Below are 17,452 nucleotides of genomic sequence, written 5' to 3'. Positions count from 1 at the left end.
CCTCAATGGTTGTTTGCTCCATTCTCCAGGCTTCCCTCTGATGACACCAATCCAATATGGCGGCCTCATCGTGCGAGCGCAATATTTAGCACTCGCCCGCCAAAAGATAGCCTACTGTGCAGGTTAAACTTTATTAGAGTTCTGTTAGAGCAAGACAAAATGTGTAGCAACATGCAAGATAAATTCAGTCTTTTTGGTCGTGGATTTATAGCAGTTCATGTTGGTAATGTATGTCTACTAAATGTTTAGCGATAGTACTATTCTAAACTATTCTCACAAGGCATTCTTTTTCAAGTTTGTTTAGTCTTGAAGAACACACTTCTTGAAAAAGCAGTTGGGTTTCTTCGAACAAGACAACCATTGATAACCTCATGATTGATTGTCAGAAACACTAGCCAGTATATGTGTGTTGGGGGTGGTGGCTTGCTCAGTCACAGTGCTTCCGCATGAGAGAGTTGGGGGTGCAAGCTGATTAGAGAGGGGAAGGCTTATTTAATAGCACTGAAAGTCATAATGTGACTGATCGTTATTATTACAAACTGTCACCAGACTGTGATGAATCATTTACGAATTTCTCTGGTTGAAAAAGCATTACTATTATTATTACGTTCAGATCTCTTGGATGTAAGTATATTTGCTAATTTTCCTTAACAAGAGATATAAAATCAAGTTAACTCTATCTCTAGTGCCAACCGATTGAGAAAATTGTGTCCATGGAAGTTTTAATATCTTCTTTTTATTTCTTTTTTTGAATATACTTCATGAACATCTTCAGGCTTTATATTATCACAAGTTGGCATACTTGGTATTGTCACTTAGCAACAAATAAGTAAGGGAAACTTTTTTAGTGAATTATCATACTGCATGTTCACTTACTGACATGTGTTAAAGGAATTTTTACAGCTATCAGTAATCTAACAAACACAATTGGTAAACTTGTTTACACTTAATTGAAAGAAAACTGAACGTGTCAGGAAATTTGTTACAAGTACTCAGAGTTACTAAAACAAAAAGTAGTCAAATACCTTGAAAAGTTTTTTTCCCCAATCTTCTGGTACTAAAAAAGCGGGAATATTTGTCCCTCTTTGACAGAAGAAATATTTTTTTCAAGAACGCTTTTATCTCTGACACATGTTGTGTTATTGGTAAGTGACAATAACAAATTTATTATTTCAGGTGCTGGGTATCATTCTGTTTCACACGAAAATGAGTACAAACAGGCCTGCAGAGCTGCATGTGCCAAGGTATAAATTATAATCAAATCTTTAACCTGTATACCTCTGAAGTAGATCCTCCTAACATGATATTTCTTTTTTTGCAAGAACTGAGCATTTACTGTTGTAACTCAGGTACACAGTGACTCCTACTTGACAATCTATGTATTTCTCATTTGCTGTTTGTTTGATAGGGACTGAAAATTTAAGGAAAATTAAATAGTTTATTCAGCAGATTATTATCTTTCCAGGCCATGAAAGCTATCAAACAGGGATCCTCAGCCAAAGATGTTGTGATCACTGCAATAACAGCTTTAGAGGTAGAAGTTACTGCACATTTGAATCCAGATATTGATGAAATAGCTATCAGCATGATACAAGTTAGAAGATACATGGCATCAATTGGCTACTTTTAGAACAGTTTTTCTCCTCTTAATAATACCTTGTATGTCTTTATAAGAGGGGAAGGATATAACCAAACACTTGACTTGACTCTGTGTGACATACCAGAGGATTTGCTCCAACTGAGGCTTAACACTTGATACGTCAGCTTTAGAATCTCTTAACAGTGATCAATTTATCTTCCAATTACCTTAAATTAATCAAATTAGCTTTTAATACCCATTACTGACTCAGCACCACAAATACTTTTAGAAATGTACCCTCAAGGGAAACAATGTCTGCCATTATTTTGTTGGTCAACTTTGTCAGCAATTTATTATCTTTGTTCAGGATTTTCCTTGCACTAATGCAGGGATTGGTTCTAACTTAACCAAATCAGGAACAGTAGAGTGTGATGCAAGTGTAATGGATGGGAATTCCTCAGCATTTGGAGCTGTTGGTGCTCTTAAGGGTCAGTGAGGGGAGGAAATTTTTTTTTTAATCATTAAAGTACTGATGATCTGATGTGTTCACTTGTGTAATCTGGGTTTGAGTAAGGCCTGAAACTACTGGTAGAAGAATTGACAAGGAAAGTTCAGATTGATAGGCTTACTTTAAAACTGACTGAAGGATTGAGTATCAAATTGAAAGCAAGCTCCCATACAGTGTAGTTCTGGGACCAGTTGAAGATCAAGTGCAATGTTGGGGCCTTTGAGATAACTGTCATGTGTTTACAGCAAAAATCTCTTACAGGTTACTGTTGTTACCAATTGGAGATGTTATGAAGTAGCAACAATACAAACAGACCAACCACTTTACAATGTTTGGCTGTGAATTTTATAGAATAATGATGATCATGATAATATATTCAACTGTGTTGCTTTTTTATTCTTACAAAAAAAAGAGAACTTGGTTGTACATTTTACCTTTTTAAGAAAGAAAATTGATTTGCTACTCTGTGCTTGCCTCTTTGTGATAGAAAGGATCCCATACACATGAGTAATTCCATTAACTTTTTAATGAAAAACTGATTTGTTATCTTGCTTTCCAGGAATAAGGAATCCTATTCAGGTAGCTGGTAAACTGTTGGAGGGGGACATGTCAGGACCATCAGTTTTGGGTCTTATTTCTCCAATGTATGTTGTTATTGTTATCATGAATATGTTAATATTGCAACATATTCTTGTGTTTGAAGCTGATTTGCAGACCATCTCATCAGCTTTCCCTCCAAACAAAAGAATTGCTCTCCCTTGTTCTCCCTAAAAACAAAAATATTCAAAACAAATCAAAGTATTATTCTTGTTGATATGTTTTTGTACTTTTTATGGGAATTTAAGACATGATAAATACCAGTATACTTGTTCAGATAACAATTTTGAGAGATCATAAGTGATTGACACTGCCCCCTCAAGGAGATGGCTTTAAAATAAAATTTTAATGAAGGATGCTTTACTGTTGTCTTCCATGCCATTGAAGACTGGCAATATGATTTAAGAATTTGTTCTTTTAATGTTGCTTTAAAAATTATAACATTTTGTTTGTTTAATGATCAGTACGTTAACTGCACAGCTGCACTTATTGACATTGTTACTTTAAAACAGTTTGAAATCATTCAAGCAATATCTTTTCTTTTTTTTTTCAGCTTTCTTGCAGGAGAAGGAGCTTATCTATGGGCACTGGATCATGGTTTCATTGCATGTCGTGATGAAGACATGATCACAGGTGAGTGTGATTGGTGGTGCCTGATCTGACAAAACCATCCTATGGACCCTATTTCTGCCTTATTATCTTTTTTGTAGTGTTGGGAGAAAAATTTCATATAGCACTAAAGAAATTGTGTTAATTTTTAGAGTTTGCTTTTTCAAAATATTGTGGAAAATGTATTTATCCATTTTCAACTCAATTAAATAGGAAATCTTGTATAAAATTGAAGGAAGTCTGTGGTTCTGAGTTTTTTTTGTTGTTGTTGTTGTTGTTGTAAAGATCCTCTTTTCTGATATTTGTATCATTTTTAAGGAACAACCGTTGCTGATGAACTAGTTCTTTTGCAATTTTCTTTCTGTTTAAGCAACCCCTAAAAGACACCTCTGGCACTTAAAAATATACAATTCTTGCACAAGATGTATAATAACTGAATGGGCTGATCAGCTGTATTGTTTTACTGGTTATATAACATGCCCAGGCAGACAGACTTGTCATTGGTAATTTCTGACATTCCTATTATAAAATTGTTGCAGTTTTGCTATTTTTTTTTTTCTTAAGACAGAAGCATCCAAACATGGAAAAGATGCAAGTCAAGATTAGAGTTATCTGATGTAGATTATAAATCCAAGCCATGTCCACTTGAAAACCTGTGTAATGTATCAAATGTAAGTAACAGGAGGTTACATGTTGACCTTAGTGTGTGATTTTGGCTAAACTTAGTTAGATTAAGCATAACTATGTGTATTTAAGCATCTAGTCACATACTTACATAAATTTCACAGTGCATACTGGCAGTCCTACTGGACAAGATCCTAGTTCATTGTAGATAATAGTAAGCTTTTCAACAAGCTTCTTCAACCCTTCAGTTCAAGAGAGGCAGCAAGAAGTAGTATGTTTCCTAAGGACAACTGCAACCTTGAGATTTTGGAAACTTATTTTTTTAATACTAATCCATTTCCTTGCAGGAGGGTAACCACATGGACACTGTTGGTGCAGTTTGTATGGACAGGCATGGACACCTCTGTGCTGGTGTTTCCAGTGGTGGTGTTATTTATAAAACACCAGGTCGTATTGGTCAGGTGAATAAAAAGCTTGCTCCATACAAAGTTAGGATTTTTTTTTTTCAGAGAATATATGGGAGGTTAGAATAAATGAACTCTGATTTCCAACTGGGAATGTCTGAAGAGAATTCCCTTTTTTTTCCTCACCAAAAACAAAGTATGCCTTTTTGTAAAATGTTCTTGTATTAGGCAAGTGTTTATGGCTGTGGCTGCTGGGCAACAAGTCGTCAAATGAACAAAGTTGGAGTGGCCTGTTGTACATCAGGTTTGAATTATTTAGTTTGTTGAATCCGCAGTTTTTCTGCTCTTTTTCTTTTTTTCACAGAAAATCAATCAAATTATTGACACAGCTGATGAAAATACACAAACTCATCAGTTACACAGATTAAGTTGTCATGATGTGTAGTTTGATTTGTAGTTTGGCAAATTCTGTCAACTAATTAACAAGGAAATTTATAGAAGCCAGGTGAGAGAATTCATGATCAGATCATTAAACTGATGGTCTTAAACAGATGTATTGTGTAATAGCAATTTTGAATGTATGTAGGTTGTGGAGAACATTTGATGAAGTCCATTTTGGCCAAAGAGTGTGCCAGGTTGGCGTCAAGAAGGTGAGCTCTGGATCCTTTAACTCCTCAGAATGACTAGCATCTAATTTCTCCTAACATTATCACCCCTGATTCACACAATGAAGCCACAAGAATATAGGAAATGATCACCACCTAAAGAAGCTATTGATTGTTAACAAATTCTCCTTGTCAGCATCCTACGAAATATATAGAGAACAGTATGGAGAATATGCACGCGAATGTTAAGGTGTAAACAGTTCATCTTGGTTTTGGTGCTTGATGTGCATTCACGTTTGGAACTTAAAATCAAGAAAACACGTTTGACTAAACATATTTATTCGAAAACCTTAAACATAATATATTTTTTCGCTCACTCGATATAAACCAGGGCAATGAACCCCTGAGGTTTAGTCTTCGGTTTCTTCTCTGTAAAGCTATTCTCTGTCATTCCTATGTTTTTTTAATTGTGTTTCTTGTTTTAGGGACGCAGTCAGTGCGGTTCAGGAGGGACTTGAGGACGTGTTTTTAGGTGCTACTTTAACTCTGTAGTTTAACATTTTTCCATGTACTTCTGTTAGGCAATCACTTCCTGATGGAAAAGGAGATGTTTCAAATTGGAATTCTTCGAAGTATTATATTCCATTTTCGTTTCGTGGGAAAGTCTGCCCTTAGGATATTCTCTACGGCTAGTTATTTTTTGCAGGTTTCATTCTTTTTTTTCGCGTTTTTCAGGCGAGAATAGTCAAGTACGAGGCGAATGCGAAGAGAGCACAAAGTACAAGTCGTGTGCGCGACTTGTTCTTGCTTCCAATCATCTTAAGAAAAAGAATTGCCCTGTTTTACGAGGTGATTATATACAGACTTTCAAACTTTCTGATATTACATGTATACATCTCTTTAGGGTCACCTTTCCTTTCAACAGTGGAGCAGAAGTTAGGAGGGGTGCTGCTTCTACGAGTGGAGGAAGAGGAGACCGCCGATGGTAAGCCTACCTTGATAAAAAGGATTTCGAATTTTCGTTATCACCGCTTATCGTTAGTAATTTCTTTTCTCAACTAAATGAAGACGCGTTATTTTGAAAGTAAGAGTACGTGAAGTTAAAAAATCTTCTGATTTCCGTCACAGAGTGTTCTTCACTCTTAACATTTTTTAAGTAGTTGTATTTTTGTTTTAATTCAACTAATTGAACATCATTTACATGTGAAACCCAGGTAAATCCAATGTTGATGAGGTAATTTGACAGTCGCACACATTATTGTATTCTCCTTAAATGAAGGAGACGTGCCTCTCTATTGATGTTCTCCCTCTTTTTTTTTTGCCTAAGATTGTACGGTTGATCTTGTCTGGGGTCACACTACAGAGAGTATGTGTATTGGTTACATGACGGAACAAGATAAAAGACCAAAGGTATTAACATTCATATTTGATCTAGTGACCCATCATTTATTTGACTCGTAATTACTGCTTGTGTGTACTGAGTATGAGAAGAGGAGGTGCAAAAATTCTAAAAATTTCTTCTACAATAGCTCAATGGAAGATGCGTTTCATATAAAGCATCTAGCAGAGGCAGCGCTCTGACTATTTGTAATTCCTTTTTTGTATTAAGACCAAATAAATTTCTGAACGATTTCTTTTTCGGTCTTGTAGGTTCGGCTCTCTCGCCTGCATAAGGGACAGCAACATCCCCTGTTAGTTGAGGGAACAGTTTACCGACTACCCCATAGATAGTGTCCGTATTTACAAACAAAACCATCTCCTTTGTGCTTCCGTCGTTCTGAAGATGTTAAGCAACGCTTCCATTACGTTACAACCCAAGGAATGACTGCGAAGGAGATAGTGGTTCCGTGCATGTCGTACGAGCTCTCTGTAGCCAGAAGCTCTGACAAATCACCAACTATTTCAAGCTGGCGACATCCAGGGTGAATTGAATCGAGGTCACGAGTAATCAAATGAAATGTAAACCGTGGATTTGATTACTATGGAAACGAAGATGGGCTCAATAATGATCCGAATGAAGAAACATTTGATTGAGTGGACCTTGGGAACGAAGATGTGGTTTGCTGACTCAAAATACACGAACAAAAAAGGGTGGCCAGTCTTTAGTTAACAGAGAGATATTCTTGAATATATTTATGTCGTGGTGTTCCCATCTACATGTTAGGAAAAAGAGCAACATATTCCTTAAGCTAGAAGATTTATCTAGGAGAAATTTACCAGCTCTTGATCTCTTGATTTCTAATAATTTACATGTTACATCGCTTCTTGACCACAGGCCTCCCATAATACTCATTCTGTTACACAGTGTACGAGTTATGGAGGATGTTTAGAAAATCACTTTTTGTTGTAAACACGCTTTCATGTAATATCAGTATGCAAGTAAAAGTCACTGAACTTAAAGGTTCAGTTGCAATGATTTATTGCTTGGTTCGATGTCAAGACGTTACCAATTAAAAGACAATACTGCATTGCTCGACAAAGATAAAGCTTCGATCAACTTAAAATCACTAAATAGTCAAAAGTTTTTATTTGTGATACATTGGCTTTCCTTCTATTATCATTTCATATATTTTTTGCGATCTCTTAAGATCGTGTGTTCATAAGTTTGTTTTTCAAGGTTAATTTGGCTTTATCAACTGAGTTGATGATAGAAACTAGCCACCCTAAAGAGTTTCTAAAGCTGACGTTTGGAGCGTTAGCCCTTCGTCAGAGATTTCAGAGCTTCTTTCCAGCTTGAAGTTGTTTACATTATTAATTAAAAACTTCATTTCGATTAGCCACTCTACCCCACTAAGTGAACAGTACACCTTGCAGCCAAAATAAACTCGTTTCGTTTCTAGTAAACGAAACAAAAATGTCGACTGCACTGTTATAACGATATAATTTTCGTGCACTTTCTATTAGGTTAAACATAGGTGAGTTATTTTCAAATATCGCAAATTTATCACATCTTTAAACTGTATCGAATGATTTGAATTACAGTCGCATTTGATTGATTGTCTTAATGAAAAGCATCAAATTTTACACAATTTAAAGAATACATAAGCTTTCAGTTTTTACGCAACTTGTCGTAACTATAGATGTTCTAACAATTTCGAACCACGAAACGTTACTGCATTTGACATAAAAAAAAGTCTTCAAAAAATCCCTGATAATGCAACTTCTTCGATCTCTGCTATGATCCTGAGTGGAGAAACAAATCCTTAAACTGCTAAATTTGGTATCGCACTTCTCTTCAGAAAGCTGTTTTCAGTTTAAGTATGGCGTAATTTGTGCAAATGGCTATAGTGACGTCATTTAGAACAATTTGTAAGAATGGTGAATCAAAGTCGAAGTTCCACATCCGTTGGATTCTCCTAACCTAGGGTCACTGCACGAGGATGTATCCCATGGTGCCTATGGTTTTGTCACCATTATCTGGGTCGGCTAGTGCATAGTTACCACAAGTTAAATTTTCATTGTAAACCACTCCTGTACCAAACCCAATCCAGGAGTCACTAGAATCGCAATTCTCTTCGTTGTTGCCAAGGATACCGATTCTAGCCTTCGCATAATTTCTATCTTTACTCACTGCATTAAATCCTTCCATGTTACAATTCCGTTGCAAAGATGCATCCGAACCAATCAGGTTCTTCCACGAGGTACGTCCCAATGACGTATTGCGGTAATTCCCATCAGCTATCAGTGAGTACAGAGACTCGGCCTGTTTGTTCATCCCAATAAATGCTTTGTTCTGGCCGTTCTTCATACCGAGGCAAATTTTAGAGAAAGATGTGTTCCAGTACGTCGGTAATTTAGTTTCCTGTGAATCAAACCCAGTCTTTCCTCCACCAAGTTTGAAGGTGTTCTTATCGACCCAATACTCTGAGTCATAACGAAAAGTTACCTGCCGAAGAACACGAAATAAATCAATCTAAAGGCATTTATTTTTTATCCAGGAAACATACCTTTTCATTCCCAAGTGATGAAAAATATCCAATTTGATGGAATCCCGAAAAACAAATAACTTAATTCGCCTCTTTCCCAGGGAAGTTATGGTTTTTTTACACTAATAACTTTAATTAATGATGAAGCGTTTTCAGTGGAAGAGGAATAACTATTTTCAAGGGTCCTTCCATTCATAGGTTGGATGATATTCTCATCTTCTCTACAATGGCGAACACTGCCACTGCCAGTAAGACGAAATCCAAATATCCAATGAGAATCGCGCCCTAAATACCTTGTTTCCATCAATCTTCATTACTGGTGTCCAACCTCCTCTTCCACAGCCAAAATTTTCCACGTGGCAGAAGACGGACAATGGTTTTGAGTCAACGATAAGGGTGACCAGCTGATTTGTATTTAACCTTTGAAATGTGATCGAGACATTTTTTATTATTCTGAGAGAAGAAGCTTGCATCTACTCTCATATTTTTCAACGACCCTCTTTTGTATTGGAAAGTATTAAGATTATCTCAATTTTTTTCTTTGCAGTTTTCATTACGGACAATCAAGAACCTGAACTTTGACCTTAAGATCGACCAAGATCCTTAAAGTATCTGCTCAATTACAGTGCTAAGGCCAATAATCAAGAATTGCTTGCCAAATGAATTTATTTCCCGGAATTGGGAGAATTTGGAATTGGGAGAATTTATTTCCTGGAATCAAAGATCAACGAGAAGGTCCCTTTGGACTTGAGCTGGGTTTGGCTGATGAACACTTGGGAGAGGCTCATCTTACAGTTTATATGGGTTCATGCACTTTCCTATAAGGTTTATGGGCGTGGCCTTTCCCCTTTTAGGAGAGCTACTGCGGCCTAACTATGCAAAATATTGACAAGGTTACCTCCATTCTTTAATAAGAATATCATATTGTACCAGTAGAAACACACTCTTATTATTATTATTATTATTATTATTATCATGATTATTGTCATCATCATTGGTCACATCATTGTTACCAAGCAATTTACTTATCCCTTACTCGTTCAGGTCAAACATCTCTTTGCATGACTTGATGGCTGGAAGAAAGAACAAAGAAGATGTTTATCATATGATTGCGAGAAATACAGCTGCTGTTTCAGGAGTGTCAAAAAGGTAACAGCAAACGATAAAGAAAACATGGGAAAAAAAAAAGGTTTAAAGGCGAGGGTGGTATCCTACGATGTATTTGCACCCTGACAATAGTTGTCACTTCATGTCACTGAAACTGGGACAAGCTCTGCTGGGATTAACCTTGTGGCTCGTCGGCTGATTCTATCTTTATACATTATGATTATAGAAATTAGGAGAACATAAAAAAACTATTGGCTCGCTCGTCAACTGGGAAGAAAGGGAAAAAAATTGGAATGTGACATGAAACATCAGTTTAAGTCCGCTATTTGTGTTATCTGAACGTGGCATGTTGCACTTTATCTTAAGATGGAAATATTAAAGATTTCCCTCACCTCTTTCGCAATATTTTCCGACATAGCCTTCTTTACAGAGACACTCAAAGGAGCCATATTTGTAATTCGTCACACAGGTGGCTTTGTTTTGACATGGCGAGGAAGAGCAAGGGGACTGGAGAGAGGAAATGTGTAATACACTCTTAAAAGGTCAAGCAAAATACACTGATAAAGAAACATTAAAAGAAATCGAAACATGTTTCGTGAAATGACAAATCCTTTACCTTCGGGAATAAGTGGTGGGCATTTCTACTGTCTGTGTATTCTGTGCTGTTCCTGTATTTATCAGAAGACAGTAACTCGCACCAGGCTTCTCCATCAGCTTCTGTGGAGGCAGCCAAGTTTACAGAAAAGCAAAACGGGTTGCAGATGCATTTGAAGGTGCAGTCCAAGACGTCATATACACTGGATGTCCCCACGACAGAGACATTCAGATAATGAAATTCCTCTTTTACGAAGAAGCGCTGTCGAACCGTTGACGATGAACCCTCTCGATACAAAATATTCGAACCTATGTTGAAAGTAACACATCGGTATCAATCATATGTGACCAAAAATATCAATAGTGGTTCCTTAGACACATTTTATATCACGATTTTAAGATACACAATGGTTTGCACTGAGCTACTCAATGAATAGATATCCAAGTAGACACCATTTTAAAGGCCGCACACTTTAATATACAAGTGGGACCAGATGAAATGCGAGCCACAATCCAAAACAAAATCGAAATGAAACGTGTACGAAATTTGAAGCTGCAAGCCGAATACAAATCACGAATGGTTCACGAGATAGCATCGTTACTGCACGCACTCAGTCAATCAGTGAATGATTTGTCTTAGGAAAACGATTTATCTCGAATTGATTTTACAACGGTTGAAATGTAACAGAAGATGTGCGATTTTTTGCATTGTGGCTTCTCTCAAAGAACTCACTGATGTTAAAGAAAAAAACAAACAACCAAGTTACAGATAACATGTATAAAGAATCAGTAATATCAGATAATATCATAAGCATGGCAAATTGACTGAAAGAGACGATAGCAGTCTATGAAACAATATACTGTCATAAATCATAGTCATAAAATCATAAAAAACCGAGTTCATAAAAAAACCGAGTGATGTTTAGGATTGTTTGTTCCCTGTTGTAAGCATTTATTGTATTGATTGCAACGTTAACACTAGTCTTCCTCAGGCAATAAGGTCAACTGGATCAACATCAAGTTGTAAGGCATCACACGCGACTGTGATTGGTTACTTTTCATGAGCTGTAAAACGCATTTCTTTCGTCACCCCGACAACTTCTATTTTTCTAACAATGCTCCCTTCTTTTGTAACGGCAATATGTTCGCTTTTCTTCTTTTGTGAGGAATGTCGAGATAAATAATTAACAGATAACGAATTATTCATTAAGGATCAGCATTTTCTGAAAGTGTTAGTCATGTAGCGTTCAGTTTTTAATTTTTTCCTTTTCTCGAAGTCATCTAAAGCCTTTTCTGAATAAAAGTGGTGCCTACAGAAAGGTTGGTAGTTTGATGAAAGGGAATTCCATAGCATATCTTGTTATTTGGAAATGAAATGTAGCGTTGTCTCCGTATTTGCTGTGTCATAGTCTCTGCTCTGATTTGAATTATGAATCCACTTTAGCTGTTTATCTCCTCAGAGACGAAGTACATGAGAAATGCCGTTATAGGGTTATAAAAGTGGTGCCAGCTTTAAAAAAGATATTGCCTTTTGTGCACCAAAACCGTGAATGCGACACGATAGCTAAGAAGAAGACAAACGTTCGCAAGGAATTTTAAAAATACCCGTGAGACAGAAATTCACTAACCTCGAGAAAATAATGTGTTTGAAATAAGAGCAGACGGAAGGAATACGATGCAGACGAACACAAAATTAAACATTGTGAAATCTTATCCGTTCTTCAAAGTTGTATTGAACTTTTACTCCGAGTTGAATGGTTTACGAATTTGTTTAGTAGCTTTTTATGTGATAGTTACAATTAAGGTGTTGTTTTAACCAATGAACTTTCAATGATTTCATCAGTTTTTGGCCTTCAATAATTGATGTTGAACAGTTTTTTTAAAAAAGGTAGAGAAGGCGAAAAATTTGTATTCAATTATTAAACATTTCTGTGTTTAAAGTTAAAAAAATTCATCTTTAAAAACGCATAGAAACAATGATGTTTAGTTGTGCGAAGTTACCAACGTTTCTTTTGCAAATAACGCAGATTTTTTCAATTTTTTATGAAAATATTCCATTTGTAGATATAAAAGAAAATTAATGTAGACTTCTCAAACGAAAATACAAATTTCCTCAACTGAACGTGATGCGCTACAATATTCATTCCGCTCTAGTTTCTATCTCGTTTCAGCGTTATGCATTTTTAATGATTATACGCAGGATCAACATCCCTCCTCGTTCATTGTTCAAAAATGGGTAAGATCTGTTTTCAAGCAATTGTCTGCCTTTACCAAATTATATTCCGGCCTAACTGTGCAAAATATTGACAAGGTTACCTTCATTCTTGAATAATAAGGTTATCATATTGTACCAGTAAAAACACACTCTTCTTGTTATTATTATTATTATCATGACTACTGTCATCATCATTGGTAACATCATTGTTACGAAACAATTTACCTATCCCTTACTTGTTCAGGTCAAACATCTCTTTGCATGACTTAATGGCTTGAAGAAAGAACAAAGAATATGTTTATCATATGATTGCGAGAGATACAGCTGGTGTTTAGTGCCTAGGAGTCTATAATAATAATAACCTTTATTTATTACCTTTGGCGTTAAGAATTACGGTAATATTACAATAAAAATTCAAAACACTACATATTATATATACATATCAAATCAAGTTAAGTTTAGCACCTCTAGGAACAAATGATTGTTTGTGCCTAACAGTGCGTGATACAGGTATTCTGAGGTGCGCTGGGTTAGTCTTACAAGATCTTAGATTATGGCCATGATCCACTGGCTTTTCTAAAAAACGTTTACAAGGATGTGCTTCAGATTCTAGGATACGTTTAAATTCTCTCCTCGTCAAATTCTGACGCCTAGTTACAAGTGACTCAACAGTATCCCTAGGGAGACCAATGACATTTACACATCTTTTCTGCACTCTCTGTAAATCTTCTTCGAGGTAAATAGGCAGCCCTCCCCAAACAGGCGAGGCATATTCTAAAACAGGTCTAATCTTAGTGATTTAAGTTGTAAGACCAATGTCCCTGGGGAGATGGGCTGTTCTACAGACCCTACGATAGTGGATCCGTTTACACGCTTTGCTGACAATACTTGAGACATGTGTGTTCTACTTCAGATCGTTCTGTACATATACACCCAGTAGTTTAAACTCTGAAACCCTCTCCAGTTCAGTAGGCCCGATATTAATAGGAGCAGGAATTGGACGGGACTTTTTGAAGGTGATCCATATATCTTTGGTCTTTTTAGCATTCAGCTCCATTTTATTCTGCACAGCCCATCTTTCTAAGTGAGTCACAGCATTCTGCATTTGACTGACAGAGTCCCTAAAAACAAGTTCGTATAGGGTGCAGTCATCAGCGTACTTGCAAGTGGATACAGGTATTCCCCTGGGGATGCAGTCCTCGATATCGTTGACATGCACGTTAAAAAGTGTAGGAGAAATGACACCGCCCTGGGGTACACCAGCAATCACCTCACCATGTCTGGAGAGGACTCCCGGGAGCTTAACCTGCTGTGTTCTGCCTGATAGATAGCTCTGTGTCCATTTCCAAAAGCTCATGGTGATGCCCATGCCAGCGAGTTTAGTCAACAGAACGCCATGATCCTCCAAATCGAAGGCTTTTCGGAAGTCTACAAAGACCACATGCACGCCATTATATAGACTTCCAGAATCTGTAGCGTTATACCAGTCTTGTGTGATGCTGGCAAGCGCAGTCATAGTAGATCTGTCCGCCGTAAAAGCGTGTTAGGAAGCATTAAGACTCAGGTCCTTTAGGTTTAGCTTAAGCTGGATCCTCTCCAGTACCTTGGCGACTTGTGGCAAAACTGAAGTCTGCCTAAAGTCATTGTTTATATCCGTCGGATTATCAACCTTAGGTACCGGGCTGACTAAAGCATGCTTGTAACTAGTAGGATACTTGGACTGTACTATACTGGCACAAATAATATCGTGTACAACAGGTGCCGGTTCTTCGTGAAACCGTTTAAGGAGCCGCGCAGGCACACCGTCTACACCTGTTGCTTTCCTCAGATTCACATGTGACTTGCCCAATGTATGGAACAGGCGGAGGTCTGTCGTCCAATTCATTGGCAACCTCGCTGACTGACAGTGCGGTGGGCTCTCGGTCCTTCCAAGGAGCAACAAAAGCATCAAGCAGAAGGTCCGCTGTTTTCTGTAGTTCAGCCTTGTTAGGCGCAGTTGGGGTTCTTGATAACTGCTGAGCACCACAGAGCGAGTAGATATATTTAAACCACTTGCTGGGATTCGTATAACGGAGATCGCAGGGCTTCCTTTCATAAAATTTACGCTTAGCACTAGATATAAGGGCTGCTACCATTCCACGCTTTTGTTGATATTTTTCCTTGTCACCTTTAGCCCAAGCCTTTTGTCTAGCACCTATCTGATCTTTAATATGCGGCGTCATCCACTCCTTGTCACTAGGATGCAAACGCACGTGACGCAAGGGAGTACAGGTGTCAAGAGAATTAATTATTATGCTATTGAATCCCTCAACTTTTTCATTAACATCAGATGCTTCGTAAACAGCACTCCAGCTTTCCAAATTAAGTTTAAGCCCTAAAGAACGTAGATTATCAGGCTTAAACGTCCTTACAGATCTAGATATTGCTTTCCCATGCCGCTGCTGGTTTAAAGGAGAGAATAGGATGCACTGATGATCAGATCGACCAAGCGGTGGTAGAAGTTGTGCTTCACAATATAGCTCACCCATATTCGAAAGAAATTGATCTAGAATATTCTGTCCACGTGTAGGCATTTTGACTACTTTGCGTAGGCTGAATCTTTGACACAGTTGACGCGGGTTGAGGTGGTTAAAGTCCCCAGTAATTATAATACCCGCCGAAGGTCTCTCTATCAGCAAGTTGTCTAAGCACTCAGTGATGTGATCAATCAATTCTCTCTCCTCGGTACACGTTTTCCCTGGCGGAAAATATAAAGCAGCCGTAATTATGCAACTGAAAGGTCTTGGAATCCGAGGTGGCGTATGAAGTAACCACAGAACCACAGTATGAATCGTCCAGGCCGTGTGAATGACCTTGGTGATCAGGAGTGTTAAAAAATAACAGCAATCGGTAAAGAAAACGAGAAAAAAAAAAAGGTTTAAAGGCGAGGGTGGTATCCTACGATGTATTTGCATCCTGACCATAGTTCTCCCTTCATGTTACTGAAACTGGGACAAACTCAGCCAGGATATTAACCTTGTGGCTCGTCGGCTGATTCTATCTTTATACATTATGATTACAGAAATTAGAAGAACACACACACAGAAAAAAAACTATTGGCTCGCTCGTCGACTCGTCAACTGGGAAGAAAAGGAAAAAAATTCAAGTCCAATATTTGTGTTATTTGAATGTGGCATGTTGCACTTTATCTTAAGATGGAAATATTAGATATTTCTCTCACCTCTTTCACAGTATTTTCCGACATAACCTTCATTACAGAGACACTTAAAGGAGTCATATTTGTAATTCGTCACACAGATGGCTTCTTTTTGACATGGCGAGGAAGAGCAAGGGGACTGGAGAGAGGAAATGTGTAATACACTCTTAAAAGGTCAACCAAAATACACTGATAAAGAAACATTAAAAGAAATCGAAACATGCTACGTGAAATGACAAATCCTTTACCTTCAGGGAAAAGTGGTGAGCATTTCTACTGCCCCCTTGATACAAAATATTCGAACCTACGTCGAAAATAATACATTGGTATCAATCATATATGACTAAAAAAATATTAAGAGTGGTTCCTCGGACGCATTTTATATCACGATTTTAACATACACAACGGTTTGCACTGAGCTGCTCGATGGATATATATCCATGTAGACACCATTTTAAAGGCTGCACATTTTAATATACAAGTGGGACCAAAACAAAATCAAAATGAAACGGGTGCGAAATTTTTAGCTATAAGCTGAATACAAATCATGAATGGTTCACAAGAGAAAATCCCATCTCTTTGATCACATGGAGCGAATGGCAAGCAAGGTTGAAAGTCCTGTGACAAGCACACTTAACAATAGGACAATCGGGAGTGGTTGGAGTAGCATCGTTATTCGCATTTGTGGAATCACACTAGACTAGCAACCTGTTTCTGAACGATTCGATGAAACTTTTATCGAGATCAAACTGTTATTCAGAATGATGGAACATGCGCAAGTCAACGTGTCTCTTATTTTGTTTCAAAACGGGTTTTCCTCTGCTTACTTTCTCTTTTACTTTAGTTTATTTTTCTCTGTCGTCACGATGATTGCTTTTAAGTTCTTAGTTTCGACATGCATGTCAAAGATTTGGAATATCAAACCTGAATATTATCATGAAAACAGATTTTCTCTTTGTGAAAGGGAAGCTTATGCTTATGCACACAAGGTGTTAGGAATCGACATGTCACTAACAGCTGGCATAAGAATCTCGCAAAAAGCTAGCTTTTTATGAAGCCATACTTACCTTTAAAAAAGGCTGTGGCGAGTATCTGAACAGATACAAGGAATACGATGGGGCAATTCATTGTAGCCTTATACATTGCGAAAGAATATCTCACGAAATTTAAATCCTTTGTTTACTACCGAAAAAAATCTCTTCCACTTTGTTTGGAGGGGAAAAATTGAAACTTCTAAGTCTTCATTTGATTCCTTCAGCTTTTCTTTCCTACACACAAGACCTGATCTCATCCAATCAGGACTCGGTAATATTTCTGTTGCTTGGTGCGTAATAAACCTTTCATCGTCTCATGCATAATTAAGAAAAAAAAATGAAAGTGAAACTATCATATATTTTCTCGCTTAGTATGTGTTATTGCTGAATTTTAAGCAATAGCAGTTTATTAGATAGATCTCGTAGTGTGAAAGAATGGCGTGAAGCCAATTTT

At 37.3% G+C, this 17,452-nt stretch overlaps 2 protein-coding genes across 9 annotated transcripts; one reads left to right on the top strand and one right to left on the bottom strand.

Moving 5' to 3' along the window:
• The first annotated feature begins 27 nt into the window (after positions 1 to 27).
• Positions 28 to 7,341, top strand: LOC113684981 (threonine aspartase 1). 8 transcript variants are annotated; one of them, XM_089192353.1, is made up of 15 exons: positions 28 to 223; positions 776 to 829; positions 1,177 to 1,244; positions 1,466 to 1,534; positions 1,996 to 2,067; positions 2,647 to 2,731; positions 3,238 to 3,317; positions 3,858 to 3,964; positions 4,265 to 4,378; positions 4,550 to 4,625; positions 4,908 to 4,971; positions 5,412 to 5,458; positions 5,831 to 5,911; positions 6,254 to 6,336; positions 6,577 to 7,341. In XM_089192353.1, exons 3-15 carry the CDS (start codon positions 1,235 to 1,237, stop codon positions 6,655 to 6,657), a joined length of 969 nt encoding a protein of 322 aa, XP_089048479.1. In that variant the 5' UTR covers positions 28 to 223; positions 776 to 829; positions 1,177 to 1,234; the 3' UTR covers positions 6,658 to 7,341. The 8 variants fall into 8 exon arrangements, with proteins under 8 accessions (XP_089048479.1, XP_027058213.2, XP_089048480.1 ...); XM_027202412.2 differs by having other exon boundaries at positions 1,947 to 2,067; XM_089192354.1 differs by having other exon boundaries at positions 29 to 228.
• Positions 7,342 to 7,430: 89 nt separating this feature from the next.
• Positions 7,431 to 12,385, bottom strand: LOC113684980 (uncharacterized). The gene is made up of 6 exons (XM_089192350.1): positions 12,182 to 12,385; positions 10,576 to 10,862; positions 10,352 to 10,466; positions 9,889 to 9,925; positions 9,146 to 9,272; positions 7,431 to 8,812 (listed from the first exon to the last, which is right to left on the bottom strand). Exons 1-6 carry the CDS (start codon positions 12,252 to 12,254, stop codon positions 8,294 to 8,296), a joined length of 1,158 nt encoding a protein of 385 aa, XP_089048476.1. The 5' UTR covers positions 12,255 to 12,385; the 3' UTR covers positions 7,431 to 8,293.
• Between the last annotated feature and the right edge of the window lie 5,067 nt (positions 12,386 to 17,452).

Source organism: Pocillopora damicornis, chromosome 13 (assembly GCF_964200805.1).
Source record: "Pocillopora damicornis chromosome 13, jaPocDami1.2, whole genome shotgun sequence".
Taxonomy (NCBI): domain Eukaryota; kingdom Metazoa; phylum Cnidaria; class Anthozoa; order Scleractinia; family Pocilloporidae; genus Pocillopora; species Pocillopora damicornis.
Note: the sequence above shows the minus strand (reverse complement) of the source record. Positions and strands in the feature narration are given on the sequence as shown.

What these genes read in the sequence shown, in the direction of transcription:
- LOC113684981 (XM_027202407.2), top strand. Translation starts at nt 160, where the DNA reads ATGTGTAGCAACATGCAAGATAAATTCAGTCTTTTTGGTCGTGGATTT. An exon ending in CACCAGGTCGTATTGGTCAG is followed by an intron (nt 4,379 to 4,549) that starts GTGAATAAAAAG and finishes TTCTTGTATTAG; the next exon opens with GCAAGTGTTTATGGCTGTGG. An exon ending in GGAAGAGGAGACCGCCGATG is followed by an intron (nt 5,912 to 6,253) that starts GTAAGCCTACCT and finishes TTTTTGCCTAAG; the next exon opens with ATTGTACGGTTGATCTTGTC.
- LOC113684980 (XM_089192350.1), bottom strand. Translation starts at nt 12,254, where the DNA reads ATGTTTAATTTTGTGTTCGTCTGCATCGTATTCCTTCCGTCTGCTCTT. An exon ending in CGGAAAATATTGCGAAAGAG is followed by an intron (nt 9,926 to 10,351) that starts GTGAGGGAAATC and finishes TCTTTCTTCCAG; the next exon opens with CCATCAAGTCATGCAAAGAG. An exon ending in TGAAGATTGATGGAAACAAG is followed by an intron (nt 8,813 to 9,145) that starts GTATTTAGGGCG and finishes GTTCTTCGGCAG; the next exon opens with GTAACTTTTCGTTATGACTC.